This window comes from Staurois parvus, unplaced genomic scaffold (assembly GCF_062004578.1).
Source record: "Staurois parvus isolate SC_StPar_1 unplaced genomic scaffold, SC_StPar_1.0 ptg002753l, whole genome shotgun sequence".
Classification (NCBI taxonomy): domain Eukaryota; kingdom Metazoa; phylum Chordata; class Amphibia; order Anura; family Ranidae; genus Staurois; species Staurois parvus.
Genome location: NW_028320549.1, coordinates 2,411,605 through 2,438,556, shown reverse-complemented (window position 1 = coordinate 2,438,556; position 26,952 = coordinate 2,411,605). Strand labels below are relative to the sequence as shown.

General features: G+C 41.0%; 1 protein-coding gene across 3 annotated transcripts in view; it reads left to right on the top strand.

Annotated features, from left to right (window-relative positions):
- The window catches only part of SHISAL2A (shisa like 2A), a 102,314-nt gene extending 81,172 nt beyond the window's left edge, over nt 1-21,142 (top strand). For 2 of the 3 annotated variants that reach the window (XM_089666626.1, XM_089666625.1), the window contains exons 3-4: nt 9,388-9,589; nt 21,024-21,142. In XM_089666626.1, coding sequence (XP_089522752.1) covers nt 9,388-9,572 — 185 coding nt within the window. In that variant the 3' untranslated portion in view covers nt 9,573-9,589; nt 21,024-21,142. Of the gene's footprint in view, nt 1-9,387; nt 9,590-13,726; nt 13,834-21,023 lie in introns of all 3 variants that reach the window. The other variant, XR_016310501.1, reaches the window with a different exon arrangement.
- The last annotated feature ends 5,810 nt before the right edge of the window (nt 21,143-26,952 follow it).

Genomic DNA, 26,952 nt, shown 5'->3' with positions numbered 1-26,952 from the left:
TAATGTAAGGGGAGTCTAATGTAAAGGGGGGGAGTGATGGGGACTCTGATGGGTCAGAAGCCCAGGTAAGACGCTTCTGACGTTGTTTGTTGTTCAGGAGTGGCTTGACATTTACGACAATACGACATTTGAAGCCCATGTCCAAGATCCGTCTGTGTGTGCTGGCTCTTGATGCACTGACTCCAGCCTCAGTCCACTCCTTGTGAATGTCCCCAACACTTTTGAATGGCCTTTTCCTGACAATCCTCTCTAGGCTGCGGTCATTCCTGCTGCTTGTGCACCTTTTTCTTCCACACTTTTCCCTTCCACATAACTTTCTATTAATGTGCTTTGATACAGCACTTTGGGAACATCCAACTTCTTTTGCAATTACCTTTTGAAGCTTTCCTTCCTTATGGAGGGTGTCAGTGATGGTTTTCTGCACAACTGTCAGGTCAGCAGTCTTTCCCATGATTGTGAATCCTACTGAACCAGACTGAGAGACCATTTAAAGGCTCAGGAACCCTTTGCAGGTGTTTTGGCTTAATTAGCGGATTAGAGTGGGACACTTTGAGCCGAGAATATTGCACCTTTTCTCAATATTCTCATTTTCTGAGATTGTGGATTTGGGGTTTTCATGAGCTGTAAGCCATAATCATCACAATTATGACAAATCACGGCTTAAACTATCTTGCTTTGCATGTAATGAGTCTATCTCATATATTAGTTTCACCTTTTAAGTTGCATTACTGAAATAAATGAACTTTTGCACGATATTCTAATTTTTCGAGTTTCACCTGTAAGTGTGTAAAGGTAAAGGGTCACTTTAAAGTAAACAGCTGAAAAGACACTATATTTTCCTTCTAATGGAACCAGTGAGTGATTACCAGCAGCATTTTGCATAATAATCAACACTTTTAAAGCTGCCCAAAGGCACAACTGAACAGGAACTGAATTGCTATCACTTCCTAGTGACAAAGCTGCTGATGATCTCACCTGATCTGCTTTACAGCAACAACTAAACAAGAACATTGAAGCTTCAGAGGTGGAACTGCTATGCATGTTAATGAAACCATCACAATTTACTTAGCACAATACAGAAGTGATAGTATGTGAGAGGGCCATGTCTTCTAAACAATACAAGAAGTCTTCAACATACTATACTTTATGAAAGTAACAATGGATGGTTGTCAATAACTAATGAGATTTCGGATTTCAATAATTTTAGGGTTTTGAGTGACTATTAACAATCACTGATCATTTGCTTGGTGGGGGTTACTGAATTTTATCAAAGACTAGACATCACCATCTCACAGTATTAACAATGCATCCCACCATCACATAATTTCCTAATTTCCATCAAGAATCACAGGTTGTATTAACAGTCAGTTGCATTAATAAATGTCAGTAAGAGGGATGAGCTTTTGTTCGGTTCTTGGTTCAGTTCAAACATTTTTGGCCGAACCCAAGTCAGCTGTCAGCGCTCGGCCATTGAGATGCAGGTGGGGGACTCCACCCTCGCCAGCTGTACATACAAAAAGGGGCAAGTTGCGTGTGAAATAATTTTGCCACATGGCCATATTAGGTCAATGGTGTCACAAGCAGCTCCATCCCTTTGTGTACATGCAGAATTGGGGTATCCCATGCCTGAAACTCATTGGCACAGGAATGACAGCTGCCTTCCAGATTCGGCAGAACCCCAGCTCATCTCTATTCAGTACTAAGATGATTTTGCTTCTGACTTTATATGAGCATTTAGTAGTCTTTCTAGAAGTGGAATTTAAGGACCTATTTAAACTTGTGTGCTGTTGCAGTGCGCAAGTTATTTCATATTTCAATGCATTGTACAGTAAAGTGCAATATATTGTATATATTGAGTGTTGTGGTACACTGTGTTGCTAAAATGAGTTGTGCATTTTTTATCCACTGTGGTGCACTGGAATATACTGTATTAGGAAGCAAATAAACATGATGTCCCTGAAGTTGATGTATTGAAAGCAGAACAAATGGTCATGGCAGTTTGTTGTGTATGGGGCTGTGTAGCCATAGAGGTGGAAGAAAGAAGGTGGCCTGGTCTGATGAATCATGTTTTCTTTTATCATGTGGATGGCCGAGTGTGTGTATGTTGATTACCTGGGACCAGAACAGGGACAGACTGACCATTCGGGCACTAGGGCACTGCCCGAGGGCCCAGGGAGAGTAGGGGGCTCCATGAGATGCCCCTAGTACCTTTCATAGGCTTTTTTGGGTGTGGTTTTGAGTGTGGGTGAGGACACAGGGGCCCCATGATCCCCTATTGCCTGGAGGCCCCATGAGTTGTCAGTCTGCCCCTGGACCAGGAAGAAGAAGGGGGAGGCAGTGTGATGTTCTGGGAAATGTTCTGCTGGGAAACCTTGAGTCCTGCCATTCATGTGGATGTTACTTTGACACTTACCACCTACCTAAACATTGTTGCTGACCAAGTACACCCTTTCATGGAAATGGCATTTCCTGATGGCAGTGACCTCGTTCAGCAGGATAATGCACCCTGCCACAGTACAAAAATGGTTCAAAAACGGTTTTGAGGAACACAACAATGAGTTTGAAGCAAGGGCGGACTGACCATTTGGAAACTCGGGCACTGCCCGAGGGCCCGGGGTCAGTAGGGGGCCCAATGAGATACCCTGGTACCTTTTTCATAGGCTTTTTTGAGTTTGGGCAAGGACACAGGGGCCCTATGATCACCAATTGCCTGGGGGCCCCAAGAGTTGGCAGTCTGCCCCGGGTTTGAGGTGTATATCTTGGGCTCTAAATTCTCCAGATTTCAATCCAATCAAGCATCTGTGGGATGTGCTGAAAAAATAAATCACATCCATGGAGGCCCCACCTTGCAACTTACAGGGTATAGAGGATCTCCTACTGACTACTTGCGGCCAGATACCACAGCAGAAAATATTGTTTTTGTTCAAAATTTTCAGTATTTTTTCAATCATAATAAAAAATTTAAAAAAAACAGTTGTAATCAAATACTACCAAAAGAAAGCTCTAGTTGTGTGGAAAAAGTATGAAATATGAATTTCATTTGGGTAAAGTGTTGCATGATGGAGCAATTACCAGTTAAAATGTTACTAAACCCTCAACAGTAAAATCAGTCTGTTTATGCAGTAAAGCATGCTTGCTATACTCACTGTGGTTAATCCTCTGCAATGTGTATAAAGGCTGTTTGCTCCAGTCTTCTCTGATCCTCTCCTTCTTCTACTGTCCCCAATCCATCCTGTGATAGAACAGAACCTTGGGGGAAAGCTGCACATGCTCAGTTTGGTTTGTATTGGTAGAGAGTTTTTTTTTTCTTGGGAAAGTGATTGTGATCAGCACAGGGCCAATCAGCACTGTCCAGACAGAGGGTCAGGGGTCCTGCAGCCTCCTAGGACAATTAGGGGAGAATGAAAACTCCCACAAGATTTAACCAGTGCTCTGCTGGACACTGATAGGAGTTACACGACTGCTGAAATACATGAGAAAAAGTATTTAGCAGTTTATATTTACTAAAATAATTGTATTGTAATGTTTTGTGTACTGTGGGAGACCAGATATAGTGAATGCAGGGTCCGAGGAGACCAGATATAGTGAATGTAGGGTTCGGGGAGACCAAATATAGTGAATGCATGGTCCTGGGTTTAGTAACACGGTAGCACAGTGCTGAATAGCAAAAAATGCCCTGCCCATGAAGGGGGTAAAACCTTCCAGGGGTTAAGTGGTTTTGTTGGCTGACTCATTGTAAACAATGTACTTCTTATGTGGCTGATATCTTATTTTCCAAGCATTGTTAAGAAAGGAGGTGGAATGAGGCAAGGCTCCTTCTATTGATCTGCAAATCATTTTATTTAATTGACTTACAAATCTATGGAGAAGCAAGCATTTCAAATGTGAAAGTCACATTAAAATGCATTTAAAATTACCTTTAACTCTGCCAGGGCAAATAACAGGAACACTTCCTTATCCCCAGTATATACAGCTTTTGGGAGCACTTGGAGCTTACGCAGAGCTAAGAATTCTCTCCCTGACCACATGCATAGCTCCCAACTGTCCCTGATTTTGAGGGACTGTCCCTGATTTGGAACAAAGTCCCTCTGTCCCTCTTTTCTCCTCATTTGTCCCCTATTTTGGTCTAATCTATATAGTTGTATATAAAATGCACTTTTTATCTTTCAAAGAGTGTTTTCCAGTGCTAAACCTTTCATCCAATTTATAAATTGTTGCATTTGCAATTTTCAAAAGCCAATATAAAGGAATAGTAGTGGTAAAAAAAAAAAACAACTTGTGAGTTTAACTAATCATTTTTTTTTCTATAATTCTCCTTTAAGGGGGCATGGTGGGGGTGTGGTTCTATGCCTACATACGTTTGCTAATAGGTGTCCCTCGTTCTCATTTCAAAAAGTAGAGGTATGCACATGTGACAGTGGTGGGCAAATTACCAGGGCTATCCCATAGAAGCTGGAAATAAATCACATACCACTGTACCCAAAAGTGCTTTCAGACACTTATTGAAGCTTCTTAGACTTAGAGAGAAGTTGAACTCTATAAACAGGCCTTTTTTCAGCAGTGCAGCCAAATATAGCCTTGAAAACATCTAAGGAGTCTATACCCCTACTGTTTACCTGCACATAAAATCATATTCAAAATATTCATATGCAGTATTTCATCCTTAGCTATTTTTTGATTATTGTTTACTTAACAATAATTACTCTTTTTACTATCTATTCCCTTTAAATTTAAGAACTCAAGGAGCTTACATGTGTAAAAGCTGAGCAGAGCACATGATATCCTCAATGCCCCTTGAACATCCTGAAAACAGATCAAAAATGCATGTTAGGCTTTCAATCATTCACTAAGTAGGATGAAGAGAACAGAGAAGACTGAAGGAAAGGTTAGTGAGGATCAGGATCCAAATGAAATGTCAAAGAGACAGAACAGTAAAAAAAGGCTGAATAATCGATGAGCCAGATACTACTGACCAGCTTCACCTAATTCACAAGAATTGCCATGTTTTGATAGTCCATCTTAGGTCCTTCAGTACAGATCATTTACAATGATTATGTCTAGGTTTGATCTTCATCCATAAGATTAATGCCAGACATCAATAGACAGTTTATAAATGAAAAATGGAAAACTGATCTTAGTCATACCAATAAAGTTACATTTAAAATTCTGGTGCCTATGTTGTGAATTGTATTTATTTCCTGTATGTGAATACCAAGACTTCGTTAACGTAATGGACAGATCTTTGCTGGGCATTAGGGAGATGTATGTGTGCAGAAGTCCCTATGAGTTAAAACTGCGAGGATGCCCACCCTTCTCTTATCCACAGTAATACTATATTTACAGATTATGAAGAGGGCATTACTAAATGGGAGGGCCATGTCTTCTGAAATCCTTATTCTGAATAGTGCTTTTTAGTGAAAAAACTGCTCCCCCATACATGGAAGTACTTTATTTCATCTATTTCTGGCAGATGAATTGGAGCAAGTAGAATGCTTATACTGTATGTAAAGCAATAGTAGAATGGGGGAATATAGGGGGTTTAAGAGAGTATGACATTTCTTATAATTAGATTAAAATCCGCTACCTCTAAATCAGCCATACATATTAAACTGACAAGGATGTGAACAGCTTTCCCAGCACTTGCTTGGGATAACCCATAAGTAGACACGTCAATCCATTCCCTTCTAGAATTCAAGCCCAAACATGCTTACTGTTGAAAGTAGATCCTGACTGGATGTCAGTTTCCTAAAATACTGTATATCAGAAAAAATGATCATGTTTTTTTCTATTAGTATCGTCAGTCTCTGGTATCTCAGTGGGATACATGTCAATGGTCTTGGGTATCAGTGGAACTTTCTCTGTTGCACATATATCTCTGATTCATTGATATTGGCAAGTTAAATATTTGATGTTGCAGTACAGAATAGAGAAACACATCTTCTGGAAAGTTGATTGTCAACACCATATTGGTCAAAACACTGTGGTTTGGTGTACAGCTTTTTCTCTTTTTTGGTCCCCTTGTGTTCCCCAAGTCAGGAGTCCTTTTAGGCATATGTAGTGCAAACTTTTAAAATCTGCTGCCCACCTTAGGTTGACATAAGAGTTTGTTCACGAACCAAAATGTAAGGGTGCCCACAACTACCACCTTGCCTAAGACCATTTAATTGTGGTCAAATAGTCTTAGGGAAGGAGGTAGTTCTGGGCACCCTTACTAATTTGACGGTACTATTTAACAGGATGAAAAGGCCATGAGAAGCTTTATAAACCAATTTGGTGTGGCATTTACTGAAAGGCCAAGCAAAAATGGCATCTAACCTGAATGAACTTCTCCATTTGGATATGTTTTTTCCATCCACTTCCAATGGAGCATTTCTTGAAGCTTCTCTAGGAGAACAAAATGCAATCAAGACTTTATTATGCTGGCTACCTGGGAGATGTGAACATCAAGTATTATATTTTCAGATGAACACAGAGACAGGAGAACATGTTGTTCTGTCTTAGAAAAGTCATAGAAGTGTGAAGACTGTTAAAAGCATGTTAATATCTTAATGCTCATCCCCAGAACTCTTTATATATTAAACTTGCTAAAGTCAACAGCTGAACAGTTAGTGTGGGCAGCATGGAGTCAGTTCAGAACATAGTGGGCAATCACTGCCCCGGAAGCTAAAGAGGATAGCGGTTGGGGGGTTGGGGTCAGGAAAAATATGTCTTAACCCTGGGGTTTTACCAGCCCACAACCTCACGCGATTGAGCTCTTAGGCCATCTGAACACTAACATACAGCTGCTCATGGAGGTACACATGCTGCAATCGCAATACTGTGCTCTGTGGCTGCGGTAAAACCTAAACATCATGTCACGTTTTGGTGAGCGGTACTACCACCGAGCTCTGTGGGTGGTCATGTGTAAACAGACTCCAGTGTGCATTTTCATTTGGCTACCTCCAATCCAAAACAGAAGGCAGAAAAGAATGCAGTGCTTTTCCATTTTTTTTTACTGAACCTGGTCAGGTCCAGAGGTAGGCGAGTGTAAATTGGCACAAGTCTGTTTATACCTCCCGGTCCATAGGGCTACATGGACCTTCTGGTCAGGTCCACCTGAAAAACTGACAGGCAGACCTGATCGTAATGAACATTTGAAAGGGAACTTAGTTTTAATGTATGTAGCACCCTCTTAGGTAGGTGCTAGGGTTAGATAGATATAATTAGTTGTGTTTTTTGATAGGTAGATTTAGCTGTCACTCTTTAGGTAGAGCGGCTGTAAATATTTGTTAGGAAAAAGCATGGTTAGCTCACTGTACTGGGTAAGCTGTGATCTTTAGTTAGGTTTTTTCTGTGTGCTCAGCTGCTGCTAGTCTAGCTTCAGCCATATCCAGGAAACTTTAGAAGTTTCTGGATGATAGGTGTGGAGTTATGCAGATGGCAGCATGAACATTAATACAGCCTCAGCCTATCCCAGAGAGAGGGGCTCTGAAGGCATGCTGGGTAACTGTATATATAGAATGAGCACACAGGGTTTGGGGATTTTTTCCTGTCCAGTACTGATCTAGCCAGGGAGAGGGCACGTTACCCTCCCAGGCATCCACTGCCATGCGGCCCCAGATGGGCATCCTGAGGGCCTGAATGCTTAGATCTGGGTTCTACTATGCTGACTGAGAGGCTGTCTACTGAAGATTTGGTCTGGCATCAGAAAGGAAGGCATCCGGTTGCTCTTGGGCCTTGTGAGTACAGACATCTCTAAGGACTAAGTGCTGTTTAACCCCCTCTGGTGCTAGAAATTCAGCTGCAGGTCTAGCAAAGGGAACAACGGAAGGTGTTTCCAAAGAGTTTTGTCCATCTGACCTAATCCTTAAAGTGATACTGCTCTGGGGCTCTAAAGAAGTAACTACTGCTACTACTACTATGGCCTTAAGCAGAAATCCACTGTTTGATTCAAGCAAGGGCTCCAACATAGCTTATCCTGACGATTAGGTAAAGTCCTCAATGTACATAGTTCCTATTTTAGGAGTATCCAGATATCTCCCTAGCCAACTTCTCCAAAAAATAGAAACAGCAAAAACAACAGCCCTAGACTGGTTATTAGAGAAACATGCGAATGAGCCTATGTGCCTGGCTGCAGGGCAGAGTAACTGGGAAGGACCTGGACAGTATTCCTGCAGGTTCTATGGGAGTAGAGTTAAATGTACATTAAACTTCAGAGTTAGGTTTACAGGTAAATATTAGGATGACATCTTGATGATCTTAAATCTAGGATGATCTCAAATCTTTATGTTAGAGTCAGAGATGACTGATTTGTCTCAGCATCAGATCCCAGTCAAAGTTGTGATACGAGACCCTACAAGACATTCACAATGGACTTTGAAAGTGGAACTAAACTTTCTCAATCAACATTAACTACAAAATATTCTCAATGCTTATACTGTTAGCATTAGTAAATATATAGGAAGGTATATTAGACTTACTTGAGTTAAACTTTTTCTTGTACATTTCTTCAGTTGCAGTGATGGCTGCATGGCATTATTTTAGGGCAGATTTGCTGGTAGTGACAATAGTGGTTCATGCTTCTGTAATATGTGTGGAAATGGCTACTAGCACTCTCCAATAGAAGCATGTGTTATAAAGTGGCAATACAGGAGCACAATGAAAAGACAGGGGCAAAGCATTGTGACCCTATAACAGGAAGTGCCTAATCAAAGATGTTCATGGCAGGATCACTATTACTTTAAAGTGGAGTTTCAGTGAAAATAAAAAAAAATAAAAGTCAGCAGCTACAAAAACGTAGCTGTTGACTTTTAAAAAATGGACACTTACCTGTCCTTCGATCCCATGGTGTTCCCCCCCGCAGCCCGTTTCACCGGCCACCCTGTATTCCCAGCACTGGCATCTTCAGTGTGGGCACCCGGCTGTGACAGCTTGCAGCTTAACAGCTGGGTGCTCATTGCGCATGCACGAGAAGCACTGTGCTTTGTGAATGGTCCCGTAGTCTTCTGGGATCTGTCACATGTCCCAGAAGACTACAGGGAGGGAAGAGGGGGGAACAACTTCCGCTTACGATCACCTAGGCGATCGCAGCGGCAGTGGGAGCGGGTACCTGTCAACTTCAGGTACCTGCTCCTCCCCCCCTCCCAAAAGATGCCAGTCCTTAATGGGGAAGGGGGACCAGTCCTTAAAGCGGAACTTCCCCTTTAGGGTGGAGATCCACTTTTAATGAATGCTGCAGAGGTAAAAATGTTAAAAATTACTTTTGAAATTTTATTAACATGTAAAACCGCATAAGAGATTCATGATTGGGTTTACATCTACTTTAATAAGCACTAATCCTATGAAAGTATTTAGGAATTGTTGTTATTGTATTGTGGCTAACACTTACATCTCTACATTTTATTCTAGGTACAGAGCAAAACTCATTAGAAGGTCCCAGCAGATCTACCCAGTCAACGGCCCCCGAGGGATTCAAGCGTCATTTTCTGAGCCATAAACTGGACTGTGATAATCAGCCCCAGGACCCAGACAGATTGTTTCAGAGATGTTTCCTTGCCACTGTGACAACAATTAATGTCCAAGGACCCTCCTAAGCCCTTCAATCATTTATGTATGTATCAATCATTTCATACACGCAGTATGAGTTCTGATGCTGACAGCTTTGTTGCTCTTTGATGGCACTGTGATCAGCAACATTTTTCAATAGGTTTTTGCTCTTATAATGATTCTCCAAGGCACCTGCAAGTATATAATTTAACATCTTGTAGGGGAATAAATTGTATTGTCTCATTTAGATCTTGATATAACCTCACACTACATCATTTTGTATAGGCTTTCAGCAGTGGAAGGTTAATGGTAGAAAATGTACAACTAAGAGGAGAAGGCTGGAAGTTAATGATTGGTCTCTTTGGGGAAATTTACATTTGTTTTTCAAAGTTCCAAGTGTGTTGTGACTAAAGATCAATTACTTTGCTCTACAATACAAGCAATCCTGCTATGAAACAAAAAATAACAGGTAAGAATGACGGAGAAGTGTTGATAAAAGAATAAATTGGAAGCTAGGTCCTATTGCAAAGAGAATTCTCATCTATGTTTTATAGATTCCTAGCTTGGAGGAAGAAATAACAAACCTTACTTCGAGAAACCCACAAAGGAAATACTGCTGGTAAATGAATACGAAGTTCAAAGAACTATTTCAAAACTAAACAAAATGCCTGTGAGGGAAGGTTATGGTGCAGTGGAGGACTGGGAACCTTTGGCCTGGAGAGCAAGCACAACCAACTAAACCTTTTATGATAGGTGCCGATGGCTGCTTTTTCGCAGCTCTTGGCATTCATTGGCATGACATCTCAGGAGGACTTCCCTATGTCAGACACTGTGATCGCAGGTCTAAACAGGGAGCAGGTAGCTATATAATGCCCAGCATTTATTATATTTTTTATAATACAGGATTTATATAGTGCAAACATTTGTACAGCACGTAAAAATAAATACAGTTGAACTAGAATACAATTTATTACAAGAGGGTTAGGAGGGCCCTGCTCATGGGAGCTTATAATTTAAGTGGTGAGGCAACTGATACAAAAGGTAATAACTGTGGGGGATGAGAAAGTAAAATTCCAGTTGTTACTAATAAATGTCTGTAGGGGGAAGTATCTTAACGTAACTCAGTACCAGCAGCCTAACGTATCTTGTTAGTATTAGCAAAGGGGGCAGACAATGTTTTGCTTCAGGAACCTTTAAAGGCTAAATCCACCTCCTGCAAAAAAAAAAATTGAATAATGCAAAAATGCGCATTTATTATGTTTCTGCTTTGGGGCGTGCAAACACTGCAACCTGTGAATCTGTGAATCATTGCACTGCTCTAGTTACAGATCCATACAGAGTTGCACATCTTCAGTTACAGAACTGGAGGAATTATCCATGGACTACAGGTATGGTTGCATCACTTCAATGAGATCCGAGTCCATTCGCTGTATTTTTAAAAATAATGAATGATGCAGCAGAGGAGCTGAGGCACACACAGCTACGCCAAATTAAATAATGACTGGAGCTGGTGAAATGAAGAACCCATGGATTCTGTTAGGGGGAAGGGTGACTTCGGGGTGGAGGGATACAGACTCATGAAATATGGGTGTAAAAAAAAAAAAAAATGATTGTCAGGTCATATACTGTACATTGCAGGAATTGTGGCAAAATTTGTGGCCCACCAGAGCAATTATATCTATGGAAGCGCATATCATGCGATACAGAAGAGGGCTGTTGTACAACAGAACTGTTTGACGCTGAGGAGGCCATTGGGAGCTTGAAAGGATTACAAAGCAACCTACCTGGCAGTGCTAGACTTACCAGACTGTATTATTCCCAACTTTCTGAAAGTAGGACACCTTTTAGCACAAAGTATGAGGGCTTCAGCCACACTCCAGTTATATGGCCTATGAAGAATTAATATACAAAACTTATTAGTTGAACCTGCAACTGCTTCTTTACCACAACCTTTCCTTTATACTGGCTTTTTAAAATAACAAGTGCAATCATTTAGAGGTTTGATGAAAGGTTTGGCTCGGTTCACACTACTGCAACTGTATTCAGATGCTACATTCAGTGCAATCATGTAGTGCGACCTTGATGCAACTTTGGATCTGGCTAGCATATTCTATGGAGCCAAATTGCACTACAGTAGCACAAGAACCTTTTTCAAAATCCCACTACACAGAGCAGGGGCGGACTGACCATTTTGAAACTCGGGCACTGTCCGAGGGCCCGGGGTCAGTAGGGGGCCCCATGAGATGCCCCTGGTACCTTTTTCATAGGCTTTTTTGAGTTTGGGCAAGGACACAGGGGCCCCATGATCCCCTATTGCCCGGGACCCCATGAGTTGTCAGTCTACCCCTGACACAGAGAGTTGCATTGATGTGAACTGGCACCACTGAAAATAATCTGATTTCCCTTGTCAAGCTACTCGGTGAGACTCAAGTTGCATTAGAAATCGCACTAATGTGAACCAGCACTTAGTGTAGTATAACACTTTTGGAAGTTAAATAATACATATTTATAGCAATCAGTACATGAGAGGGACAGAAAGGTTAAGTTCTAGCAGGTCATATATTCACTGTGGCTATCTGCTGAAGACCACTTGTCCTAGGACCACAGTATACACAAAAAATCAGACATACAAAAAATTCTGCATTCAACAACTTCTATTCAATCTTTAGAAAACATGGTACCCGCTTAGACACGTCCCATAATTTCAAACATATATATATATTTTATTTTTTTTTTCATTCCAAACAGTAAGGTAAATGAATACTTGGTACTATTATCTATACAGTTTATCTTTTCTTTCAAGAAATTCTATTCTCAGTAATCATACACAGACAGAATGCATTTGTAAATTAACAATGGAAACGTGTTACCTTCTGTAGCTGCAATCTCCACCCAGCACCTCACTCCTGCACAGCAAAGACAATAAATAATATGAGAAAAAGTTTTTCACTTTAGGCGCCTGTGCTGTCCCTCCTGTTGCGGGGTGCGAGCCGGAGGTGGAGATGCAGTCAAGCAGACACGATCCAGGGTCACCAATGTTACATATGCCTTTTCAATGAAGGACATCAAAGGCAATTTTGTTACATTCGTCTGATATAAGTTTACTGAAGAATTACAATGTACATTGGATCACAAAACATACAGAGACAATGTGATGATTTTGGTTACATGGCTGTGTGTTTTATAGTAATCTCACACAATGGTTTTCTATCACGGACATAAGACCAAATCACGAGAAATTCCTGACTGATGGTATCAATACCAGATGTGGTCACACTGACCTCTTGGACACAAGTAAAGATTAATTGTCATAATAACTCAAACTATGATTATGCAAAAGGGACTAAGGGACTTATTAGCAAAATAGTGATTTCCGAGAAATGATCATGGTTGTTCGGCCAACAATTTCTTGCAAAAGAGAAACCACAGCTGTCCCAACAAGATACAAGATATGTTACAAAGGTTATATAATACCAAAATAATTCAAGAACAGAAAATCTAGTACAGGAAAACAGAATTACAGGAACTCTCAATATAAGGATGATATGATTATCTGACTCCATTTTGTTTCTCATCTTTACAGGAGGGACACTTTTTCAAATTATAGGACATTTTACAGCTATGTGACAGCCAATCTATGCCCTTGACATTTGTTAAGATACCATGTGGGAGGATTCCCCAAGCTGTCCAGAACTGGCAAGAGACTTCAGGGCAGATTAAAGTAGAGCTCCACAAAAAGGGGAAATTCTGCTTTAAGCCTTTGTCCCTGTTATGGTTTGGCACCTTTGGGGAGCAGTGGAGGAGCGGGTACCTGAATTTGATAGATACCCGCTCCCATTTCCGCTGCGATCGCCTAAGGTGATTGGAAGCAGAAGTTTTCCTCCCCATAGTCTTCTGGGACACGTGACAGGTCCCAGAAGACTACGGGACCATTCACAAAACGCAGCACTACTGAAGCTGCAAGCTGTCACATCTGGATGTCCACACTGAAGTTGCCGGCGCCAGGGTGAGAAGACGGCCAGTGAAACCAGCGGTGGTGAGGACACTGCTGGACCGAGGGACAGGTAAGTGCCTGAATTTTAAAAGTCAGCAACTACAGTTTTTGCAGCTTCTGAATTTTATTTAATTTTTTTATTTAACTGGAACTCCGCTTTATTGGCAACCTAAATCCTGTCACTATGTCCTTCCCTCTGCTCTTCAGGGAAAAGTGTTCATGTACATGTATACCCCAGCTTCACCCTTGGAATGATGATGGATCAGTGTCTCTGCCTGTTGACAGCAGCCCCTTGGCCCTCCAGCAGCAGTTTTGTGAGTGCAATCAGGACTTTTTTCTCAGACAATAGGTGCAGGTTCTCCCCCCTTTTGAGTCACCCCTTGTTTCCATCCCTTACCCACCTCTGAACACCGTCCCTTGGTTCCACCCCGTATCCACCTTCTAGTACTGTTCCTTTTAGAGGATACAGAACCAAGTATCCATTCGTGGTGCTAAGTAATGTGTATGGAATTGGTTAATTATAACAAGAAAAGCAGTAAAATAGATCCCATGCAGCCAGCAACAATAGATCCCCAGCAACAATAGATTCCCACAGCAACAATATATTCCTTGCAACAAAATACCCCCAGCAACAATAAACCCCTGCCAGCAACAATAGATTTCCCAGCAGCTAGCATCAATAGATGTCAAGAAGCCAAGAAATGATAGACTCCTCCCTCAACAGTGGGTCCCTCCCAGAAAAAATTGATCCCACGAGGAACATAAGACCCCTCCATCAACAACAGACCCCCCCAGAAACAATAGTTTCCCCCAGCAACAATGGATTGCCTGCAACAAAATTCCCCCCAGCATCAATAAATCCACCCCAGCAATAATAGTTCCCCTGCCAGCAACAATAGATCCCCCAGCAGCCAGCATCAATAGGCCCTCCAGCACCCCTTGCCATTACATGAATCCAGTTCTCCGAACTCCTGCTGAAAAAACACTCTGCATGCAACTATTGCCCAACTGAGCCTGGTATGATGGTAGACAAAAGTGATGAAAGTATATGAAAATGTATTGCAGTAAATTAAATGTTAGAGCTAGGGGAGTATAAGCAGATCATTTGTTATTAAGGTTTACATTAGTTCTAAAACCAAAACTTTATTTTTTAGCCAAATTTTCAAATGTTCTAATTTTGATGTGTCTGGGACCCATGGATCATGGCATTCCTCCTGAGAAGCGTTGACCGCAGACTATTGGAATTATGATGATATAACCTATGGTGCACCACCACCAATAACCAGGGTACCCCTCGCCTGACTCTCATTTTTACTTTCCCTGCTCTACTGATCTACACCCTTAATTCAATACCCCTCTTTACTTTTGCCCCTCTCCAAACTTAAACTTTTCCTTCTTTCTTCCTCTTCTGCACCACAAAAAACATTTGCAATCAAGATGGATATTCTGTCAAACTTGAACACTTGCATATTTAATCCTGCAGCCTAGTCTGAAAGCTTAGACACATACTGATACACCTTTCGCTAATAGCGAATCCTGTATTTTTTTTTCCCTGCATGTTCTTATTCAAGGATACAAGGCAGGATGGATCCATGCTTTCATGTTGTTTACGCCAAATTCTGACCCTACCATCTGAATGTTACAGCAACCAGTCTGCCCATTCTCCTCTGACCTCTGATATCAACAAGGCATTTTAGTCCACACAACTACTGTTCACTGGAAATTTTCTCTTTTTGGACCATTCTCTGTAAACCCTAGAGATGGTTGTGCGTGAAAATCCCAGTAGATCAGCGGTTTTTGAAATACTCAGACTGACCCGCCTGGAACCAAGAACCATGTCACGTTCAAAGTCACTTAAATCTCCTTTCTTTCCTGTTCTGATGCTCGGTTTGAAGTTCAGCAAATCGTCTACACCATATCTAGATGCCTAAATGCATTGAGTTGCTGCCATGTGATTGGCTGATTAGCAATTTGTGTTACCAAGCAATGAAATAGGTGTACCTAGTAAGTGTGTATATACACTTACTAGGTACATAGTTAGTCTGGCTGAAAAAAGACACAAGTCCACCCAGTTCAATCATAGAAAAAAAAGTTATAATCCTATACCCACAATTGATGCAGAGGAAGGCAAAAAAAAAACCCAGCAAAGCATGATCCAATTTTCTCCTGCTGGGGAAAAAAATTCCTTCCTGATCCCCTGAGAGGCAATCAGATATTCCCTGGATCAACTTGACCTATAAATGTTAGTATCCAGTTATATTCTGTGTATCCAAGAAACAATCCAGGCCTTTTTTGAAGCAATCCACTGAGCTGGCCAGAACCAACTCTTTAGGGTGTCTATTCCACAATTTCACAGCTCTCACTGTGAAGAAATCTTTCCCTGTTTGGAGATTACATTTCTTTTCCTCCAGACGTAAAGAGTGCCCCCTTGTCCTCTGTGATGACCTCAGGGTGAATAACTCTACACCGAGTTCACTATATCAGTGGTGGGCAACCTTTTTTTTCAACTGAGCCAAATCTCGCCAAAACCATGATTGAAATTTATTTTGAGAGCCACATTTTTAAAACTGAAAATACATCTCCCATATAGTAATTCATCCCCCATAGTAATTCATCCCCCATATAGTAATTCATCCCCCATAGTGTAATTCATCCCCCATAGTAATTCATCCCCCATATAGTAATTCATCCCCCATAGTAATTCATCCCCCATATAGTAATTCATCCCCCATATAGTAATTCATCCCCCGTATAGTAATTCATCCCCCGTATAGTAATTCATCCCCCGTATAGTATTTCATCCCTCATATAGTATTTCATCCCTCATATAGTATTTCATCCCCCCATATAGTATTTCATCCCCCCATATAGTATTTCATCCCTCATATAGTATTTCATCCCTCATATAGTATTTCATCCCCCCATATAGTATTTCATCCCTCATATAGTATTTCATCCCCCCATATAGTATTTTATCCCTCATATAGTATTTCATCCCTCATATAGTATTTCATCCCTCATATAGTATTTCATCCCCCGTATAGTATTTCATCCCCCATATAGTATTTCATCCCTCATATAGTATTTCATCCCCCCATATAGTATTTCATCCCCCCATATAGTATTTCATCCCTCATATAGTAATTCATCCCTCATATAGTATTTCATCCCTCATATAGTATTTCATCCCCCCATATAGTAATTCATCCCTCATATAGTATTTCATCCCTCATATAGTATTTCATCCCCCCATATAGCAATTCATCCCTCATATAGCAATTCATCCCTCATATAGTAATTCATCCCTCATATAGTATTTCATCCCTCATATAGTATTTCATCCCCCCATATAGTAATTCATCCCTCATATAGTATTTCATCCCTCATATAGTATTTCATCCCTCATATAGTATTTCATCCCCCCATATAGCAATTCATCCCTCATATAGCAATTCATCCCTCATATAGCAATTCATCCCTCATATAGTAATTCATCCCTCATATAGTAATTCATCCCTCATATAGTATTTCATCCCCCATAGTAATTCATCCCCCATATAGTAATTCATCCCTCATATAGTAATTCATCCCCCATAGTAATTCATCCCTCATATAGTAATTCATCCCTCATATAGTATTTCATCCCTCATATAGTATTTCATCCCCCACAGTACTATTCCCCCCCCCCCTTCTAGTAAGCCAAGTCCCCCGTGTCAATTCACTTACCTTTGCTCCGCGCGTTCCTCTCGCTGTCTTCCCGCGCCGTTCGGGTCTTCAGGGCGGACTGTGAGAGGAGCCTAGCTCCCCTCCCCTCACGTTCGGCACGCTGCCCCGCCTACACACATCCTGACAGCCACATCCGCGGGCCGGATTAAAAGGTCCGCGCGGACTTTTGGGGCGGCCAACCGAGAGGAGGGAGGGGAGCAGGCGCCCGGCACACAGAAGAGCCGCATTAGAGTGGGTAAAGAGCCGCATGTGGCTCGCGAGCCGCGGCTTGCCGACCACTGCACTGTATGAACCACTGATGTATTTATAAATGGTGATTATATCCCCCCTTAATCTCCTCTTCTCAAGAGAGAATAAATTCAATTCCTCTAATATTTCCTCATAGCTGAGCTCCTCCATGCCTCTTATCAGTTTGGTTGCCCTTCTCTGTACTTTCTCAAGTTCTCCAATGTTCTTTTTGTGAATTGGTGCCCAAAACTGAACTGCATCTTCCATATATATATATATATATATATATATATATATATATATATATATATATATAGATATAGATATATATAATAGATATATATATATATATTAGGTATTTTAAACTCTTTATTATAGGTCCAGCTATCAGCATAACAGAAATAAAATTAGTTTTATTGCACTGAAGAGAAGATAATATGATATGTTTATTGCTGCTGCTGTAAAAGAAATACAATAAGAAAGATGCTTGGGGCCACATGCAGCTTTACAATTATATTTTTACTTTTGTAATAAAGTTTTGTTAATGTTTTATCTGTGCAAGGAACAAAACCGATATCAAAAAAGGTCAGTGTCACAATGCAATATGTTCCAACAGGATCGGTTTCTGTTTGAAGGCCTGGGTAACCAGTCGTGTTATGGCCCCTGTAAAGTGGGGTGACAATATTACACCTTTTACTGTAGAATAAGATTTGAGGAGGTCTCTAGTAGTGTGACATACAGCAATCTGAGATTTTAAAATGTAGCCTGGCCAGGTTTCATAATAAGTGTCAAAGTCAGCTTTCTTCCTTCAAATGTATTTTGTCTACTTACAGTATCCATTCTGCTACTTCTTATACACTCATAAATACGGTGTGCTTTGGACAATAGTTACTTTCATCACAAGTGTATACTGAAAGGGAATATACAGTGGTTTTGTGAATGATTCCTTTATCTTTTTATGGTTAAGACTCTGTTGAAAATGTGATCTAAGGCGGTCGCCACAAGCAAAAACAAAAGGGAGACTTGTTGGATTACATAAGAAGAGTATTGAATTTACTGGATTACATAATAGCAGAGCTTTTCTTCCTTTATTATGGTCAGCACTAAAGAAAATGCAAAAAAATACTTAAAAAAACTAAAACAAACATGTTATACTTACCTGCTCTATGCAGTGGTTTTGAACAGAGCAGCCCCAATCCTTCTCTTCTCGGGTTCCCCGCTGGTGCTGCTGGCCCCTCCCTCCTGTCAAGTGCCCCCAGAGCAAGCAGCTTTCCATGGGGGCACCCAAGCAGGCTTGCTCCTGAGCCGCTGCTCTGTGTGTCCATTTATACACAGAGCCATAGCTCTGCCCCACCCCTCTCTCTTCTCATTGGCTCACCGGCTGTGATTGACAGAAGCGGGATCCAATGGCTCCAACTGCTGTCTCATCCGATGAGGATGGAGAGTCCCCGGAGAGCCGAGGCTCTTGTACACATTGCTGGATTACAATGGGGCTCAGGTATGTATTGGGGGGAAGCTTGGGGGCCTGCAGCACACAGACGTTATTTTTAACTTAATGCATAGAATACATGAAGGTAAAACACCTTGAGCCTATAAAACACTTCAAATATAAAGTATTGCATATCCACACTTTGCATGCCTGTTTTTTGGACCAGCAGGTGGAGCTATAGCCTTCTTTTCTCATGTTTTTTTATCTTTTGCTGCCTTCTTTGCTTCTTCCTTCTAAAAAGCCTGTTGTTTATAGAGATTGTTTTTCACATTTCTTCCCTGGGGACTTGAAAATAATTCTTCTGCAAAGTTTCAGCAATTCTAGGGTTAGGGTATATTTATAAATTATTATTTGATTACTCTATACATGGGCAATGGTATCATAAAGAACTATGGGGAGACACTTTCCGTCCAGGAAGATGCCTTCATATAAATTGTGCTACTGCTTGGATCCCCCTCATTGCTAAATCCCAAGGTTGAGAGGGGGAACCTTCCACGTTTGAACAGTGCTGGAACCTGAAGGGTAAATATAAAAAAAAATGACCACAAAAAAACTATTTTTGATAACAGTGTTTATTTTAATGTTATACCTGCACACACGGTAAACTGGTAAAGGGTCTAAAAATCCATAATAACTAGTTCTCCAGGAAGGGAATAACCCACTACTTCCCTCCCATGGGGGCAGGTAGGTGACACATAAGCCCCCCCATAGCAGCACCCAACATCTGTCACCAGTGCTTTGGGCAAGGTGCTTCCTTTTTGTGGTAAGCACTCTTAAAGTATATGATAAGAGCATGTGGGCTGGTATCTGCACAGTGGGAGGGCTGCATGCTCACTGTCTCCCTTGCTATGGGGATACCAGCTCTCAAGCATGGTGTGCTGGGCTGGTTAACTTTGGGGGCTCATGTGTTTTTTGTTAGCTTATTTATTTATATTTTAAAAATAACTACAGCTCTCCTAATACAAAAACTGTGTATAGACCAGGGGCGGACTGACAACTCATGGGGCCCTCGGGCAATAGGGGATCATGGGGCCCCTGTGTCCTTGCCCAAACTCAAAAAAGCCTATGAAAAAGGTACCAGGAGCATCTCATGGGGCCCCCTACTGGCCCCCCAGGCAATAGGGTATCATGGGGCCCCTGTGTCCTTGCTCAAACTCAAAAATGCATATGAAAAAGGTACCAGGGGCATCTCATGGGGCCCCCTACTGACCCCCCAGGCAATAGGGGATCATGGGGCCCCTGTGTCCTTGCCCAAACTCAAAAATGCCTATGAAAAAGGTACCAGGGGCATCTCATGGGGCCCCCTACTGACCCCGGGCCCTCGGGCAGTGCCCGAGTTTCCAAATGGTCAGTCCGCCCCTGGTATAGACACAATTTCAGCACTCTGGCAGTAAATGCAATGCAGTCTCCAGCCAGTCTGTTAGTTTGGAGAAGAGAGGAGGGAAGAGGGAGGAGGGAAGCACCTTGCCATCCTAGGCTATGAGGTTGTGTGTTTCTATTGATGCACACAGTATAAATAGACACAACTCTAGACTCCATTTTTCAGGTTGGCTCCATAGGATGATGCAAGATAAAAGGCCACCCTAAAACCCGTGTCAGCTGTCATGGCACCATCTTATACTGGAACATAGGAATTATTAAAATATAAAGAAGCTGTGTAGTCCTTGAATGACTGTTCATCTCTTGTTATATTGATACAGTTAATATTAATGGTTCTATATGATTTTACTATACAACCTATAACTTTTATTGATCTCTGCACTTTGAAAGCCATATTCTCTGTTGAAACAATAAAAAGCATTAAACAAGAAAGGAGCAACTATACTCAAGTTATTAAATCAGCTGCTGAAAGTGCTTAGAAAAACTAAAGGGATTAATATTACTTTAAGTCTTTCCTGTAAAGCTAGGAAGTTCGGGGAAGAATCACTGAGAAAGCAAAAGTTGGCAGCACTGAAAATTGTAAACACTAAATGGTGGTAATAATTTTAACAAATAATTTATGGGGAATGTTTATTTTATTGTGCTCAATGTTTATTTTTTTTCTCTGTTTTCTTTTCACAGGTCATTGTGATAAAATCCAGCATTTTCAAACAACCGCTTTGGCTTTGATCTCCTGCACCTGGTGCTCTTTACAGAAATGCTCCACATTCCATCAATAAACATTTATATCAGCTCTTTTACACTGCCTGTCTTTGTGTGGCATTTGTATTATTACTTGCTTTTTCCAGGAACACAGTGGCATAGATTGGAAATTGTACTTTATGCTTTGAAGGGGTGCCAATTAAAAGAACAGCTTGGGGTAAATGAATAGTAGGAGTCTCAGACTGATTTACAACTGTTACAATTTGTACTTCTCTCTGCATACTAGCAAATTAAATTAGGCAATTCCACTGACAGAAAACTTCATATCAAAGCAAAATATCACCTCCTGGGATTTATATCAACTGCTAGTTTTTAAATCAAAACAGAAATTAAAGTCATTGTAAATGCTAGATTTTGTTTTTCTGAAAAAAACAAACAAACATTATACTTACCTGCAATGGTTTTGCTCAGAGCAACCCTGATCCTCCTCTTATTGGGTCCCCCGCTGGTGCTCCTGGCTCCTTCCCCCACCAAGTAGCTTGCTATGGGAACACTTGAGTGTGCCCCATCCCAAGCTCTGCATGTCCATAAGACACACAGAGCGCAGTTTGACCCCACCCCTGCTCCCTCCCCACTGGCTGTGATTGACAGCAGCAGGAGCCAATGGCTTCCTCTGTTGTATCTGAGCCAATGAGGAGGGAGAGAGCCGAGAGAGCCTCTGCTCGTGTGTACATCACTGGATTGAGGTAAGTATGATGGGAGGCTAGGGGGGGGAGCTGCATGCTAGAAGATTTTTACCTTGCAGGGAATGCATTAACAGCTTCCCGACTGCCCTATAGCAGAACTGCTGCTACAGGAAGGCAGGGCTGCACAAAATCACATATATATACATGAATTTGTATTTCCAGATAGGGGGCGTGCGCGCCTCCCTACCTGCGCCGCCATTGGTGGCTACAGTTGTTGATCGCCGGGTCCTGGCCAGAGATTTCCCTATGGCACCTGGCAATAGCCGAGGAATACTGACAGGGGAGAGGTCTGTATGTAAACAATACAGATCTCTCCCCTGTCAGCACCAGCATTCTGCTTTTTATTGCTCTGCATAGCAGTACAAAGCAGCGTGCTTACACAATAAAACACACACAGACAACATTGTAAAACAGCACACAGCCCTAGATGTTAACTCCTTCCTGCCCAGTGTCATTAGTACAGTGTCAGTGGTTTTTATTAGTACTGATCACTGTATTAGTGTCAATGGGATGTCAGTGGCAGTTAGTCAGTTCCCCCCAGTGTCAGAATGCCTGCCGCAGTCCTGCTATAAGTCGCTGATCGCCGCCATTACTAGTATAAAAAAAAATCCAGTATATATACCGCCATTTGTAGACGCTATAACTTTCACATAAACCAATTAGCTTAGTTTTGGGATTTTTTTAGCAAAGACATGTAGCAGAATACATTTTAGCCTAAAATTATGACGAAATTTGATTTTTTATAATTTTTTTACTGGATACGTTTTATAGCAAAGAGTCAAAAATATTGTTTTTTTTTTTTCAAAATTTAAGGTCTTTTTTTGTTTATAGCGCAATAAATAAAAAACACAGAGGCAATCAAATGCCACCAAAAAGAAAGTTTCATTTGTGGGAAAAAAAGGATATAAACTTCATTTGGGTGCAGCATTGAATCACCACGCAGTTGTCAGTCAAATTAACGCAGCGTCGTATCACAAAAAATGGCCTGGTCAGGAATGGGGGTAAATCCTCTGGAGGGCAAGTGGTTAAGGAAAAAACTTTCTGCCTTTACAACCACTTTAAACATGGAAGGCCAGAGATTAGGAAAACTGGTAAAAACGGATGATGAACATATTTAAAGGCACTGTTATAAGTGTTATGGGGCACTATAAACAATTTCTATGCTGCATGTTGAAAAAAAATACTAAAGAAAAGTTAAAGGGTAATTCTACTTTTGTTAAATACAGTGATACATATATAATTGCTTTACAAGACTTTTGTAAGTGCAAATTGCAACCAGCTATGAATTTCTTAAGCCAGAAAAAAAAAATCCTACATGGCTTTTTGTATGGAAGCATTGGGGCTTATTCTATACACTAACTGTGTATACCAGCTGTTCTCAACCAGGGATCCTCCAGAGGTTGCTAGGGGTTCCGTAAGCTGTGGTTGATTCATCTCTCATTTGATGGTGCCTGCATAGTTCCAGGGCCAAAGCCACCAGGCAGAGCCAATAGCAAGACACCAAGTGGTTTATTTACTAAAGCTGGAGAGTGCCAAATCAGGCTCACTTCTGCATAGAAACCAATCAGCTTCCAGGTTTTATTGCCAAAGCCTAATTGACCAAGTTGAGGTTAGACGCTGATTGGTTTCTATGCAGAAGTGAGCCTGATTTGGCACTCTCCATCTTTAGTAAATAAACCCCCAACTGTCCATAAGGTTGACATTCTGACTACCATTGTAAGGGGGACCATCTTCCCACCTCAACTTGGTCAATTAGGCTTTGGCAATAAAACCTGGAAGCTGATTGGTTTCTATGCAGAAGTGAGCCTGATTTGGCACTCTCCAGCTTTAGTAAATAAACCACTTGGTGTCTTGCTATTGGCTTTGCCTGGTGGCTTTGGCCCATAATAAGGGGAGATTCATCCCATTCATCCCCACTGTAAAGGGAACATTGTTTCCACTGGCTACCACTGTAAGGGCAACATTATTCCCACTGATCCCCAATAAACTCGTTTTAGCAGGGGATCCCGTAGACCTAAAAAAATGTTTTCAAGGGTTGCTTGGGGTAAAAGGTTGAGATTAGCTGGTTGTACACAATGAGGTTGATTTACTAAATGCAGATAGACTGTTCAGTTTGCAAAAAAAAAAAAAACTTTTAAAAACTTGCCTTGCCTCTTACTAAATACCTTGGACTGTCTACTCTCCAAAAAGGTGTCATTTAAGGAATATTTGTACTGTCATGGCATTTCAGGGCCTCAAGAGATGAGACAGGCTGTCAGTACAACAAGATTGATCAATTTTCATATATATATATATATATATATATATATATATATATATACAGTATATACACACACACCACAGTTTGTGGACTCTATAACTAATTAACATACACTGTTTTGTGTTATTTTCAACAAAGAAATGTAACAAAATACATTTTGGCCTAAATTTAAGTTTTTATTTGATGCAAAACTTTATAACAGAAACTAAGAAAAACATGAAAGCTCTATTTGTGTGAAAAAAAATTATGTGAATTTCATATGGGTACAGTCTGCCCTGTGTCAACAATCTATTCTACCAACTTAACATCTTATTGCTTTAAATCTACTATTGACCAGTGCTTTAAAAGAGGCATTACCCCAGTCAATTTCTGCTTTCAGGGGGAGTGCTGTTTATTCCTTTCTTTATTGCATTGTTCTTCAGAGAACCATTATTTACACTTCCTCTCATTGTGCACCAACTGGGCCCCATCGAGCGCGCAGAAGACTCTTCACCACATTTAAGAGAACATTGGTTGTTTTGGGGTAAAGAGCTATTTTCTTATTTTGGGATACCTCCCTGCCATCAAGTCATGAGGGCACAAAGTGAGCTAGTCTACCTGTCTGATAGTTCTCGCTGCTCACTGGGGACTGTAAAGCCACCTCAGATTGAAGATATCGGGCTGGTTTCTAAAAAGTAGGCCTGCTAATACTAACTGAGACTCTGTGATAAGTGTTTTATTTTCCTTGTTTAAAGCTGATACAAGTAACAACTTACTCTGCACATGCCAATCCTGTTGATGCAAAGTAACCAAGCCACATTGAAGTTTGCTACAAATCTCATAACAGTTTACTCCAATCCATGTGGGAGTTTAGTTTCTGGTAGTAAGTTATTCAACTAGGTGTGCCTGAGGGGCTGAGGACATTCTTGGAGTCGAGGCATAGAACAGTGAACCCAAAATCACCAAGCGGCTCCTTTGGGGGTATCGCTACACATGATTATTTTCTTTTTTAATTAAGCTTTACAAAATAAAGATCTATATCCTGGTGTGTTGACTTTGTAATTAGTTTAATGCAACACTTTGCACCCAAAAGCAATATTTTAGGCAAAGGTAGACCATGTCAGCCCCTGACCCCTGGAATGTTTTGGACGCATAAGAATTGAGGCCCCTCTGCCAAAATTCCCAACTCTGTCCCTGTCCACCTAAGGGTTTTAGGTGTTCCTATATTTCTTTCTGTGTTCCAGCTACATCTGTTGTATTAACCATAATATAAAATAAATAAAAAAATCCAACATGGAGTGTGGGAAACCCTCATAATGGTTACAGGAGGTGTGCAAACCCAGGAACTACCACTAATGTCTCAAAAAAATGTCGTCAAGGTGGTTTAATTCCTCTGCATCTACCAAAAACCAAATGTCTATTTTGGAAGGACAAACTCTAATAAAGCACCTATGCAATTAAATAAAAGGAAATAATGTACTATCAAACGCTTTTTGCTGCAACAGGATGAAGGGTGCTTGGATAGTACTTGACTAGCAGGAATAAATCCTAAGGTTTGAATCCCACAATAAGCAATGTCTACTTGGAGTATGTAAAAAAAAACCCATAAATCACCTCTTTAACTCGTTTGCTGTCAGAGTTGTTTTTCCATTTTTTGTATGTGGTTAAAAAATAATTTTAGGCCAGAAGATTTGTAAAAAAATCTGCAAATAGTTTATATTCTCTAAAGGCAGAGAACCCGGAAAATAAAATGGTGGTAGTTACAAATTATGTCATATGCTAGCTAGTGCAATTGTTTATCAAGTGCAAATTTTCAATAAGAAATACACAACGTTAATTTTACTGCACACAGACATATTACCCAATTTTTGGGGGTAAAATATAAAAGAGGAGGTTATTCTGAGTAAATAGATACCCAACACAGCAAGCCTTAAAATTGCATGCACCTGTGAAAAAGCCAATATTTTCCATAGATGACATTTAAAAAAACCCATACAGGTTATAGCTACCCATGAGCAATGGCCCTAAAATTATTGCCATCACTGGGCATGCACGGTGATATATAACAGATGTATCGAAGTCAATGTTATTGTACGTAGGTGCCCCTGATGTGCGTTTATGCTCATATGTACATCGGGGTGGGTGGGGCTCAAAAAATGTTTTGGGCAGGTGATTTAAGTGCTTGGGTAACTTTAATTTTTACACTTTTTTTACTAAAGTTTATTTACATCACATAGGAGACCAAAAGTCCTCTATGTGATAGCAATTTGCTATGACATATTCTCCTTAATAAGACATCAGGGGTCTATTAAACTCTTAATGTCTCACCAGACTTCTATTGAAGCTATTGGAGCACACATTTTGGAGCCACAGCAGATGGTAAAAGTGACAGGCTAACCTGGAAGTGACTTAAATAAATGGAAGATCCACAGCGATATTTGCTGGACTCCCTTCCCTCTATGCAATGGCACCTGTCATGGAGGTCCCAGGTCCACAGATGGGAGCTCTGAGCCCAGAAAACATAGTGGGGGGCACATAGGGAAGGGGAATGCGGGTGCACTTCCCGGGGTCATTGGAAGTGATTGGGCAGCTGTACAGCTGCTTGACTGTTTTCACCTGACAACCAACAGTTGGTTTTTCAGATTTACATTCACTCCCAGCTGGTATAGCAGCTGGCATTGTATGTAAAACTCCCTACTGCTGCCAGCACATGACATTCCTTTGGCTTAAGGTTGTGGTCCTCAAACTGTGACCCACAAACCTGATGCGGCCCTTTGCTTGTCTTTATTGAGTCCTTGATGCTCCTACTGATAAGAGGCACTATGATGAAGCACCATTCCTTCCAATTTTGGAGCACTATTCCTGCTAATGACACCAATGATGGGACACTATTCCTCCCACTGATACCAACAATGAAGCACCA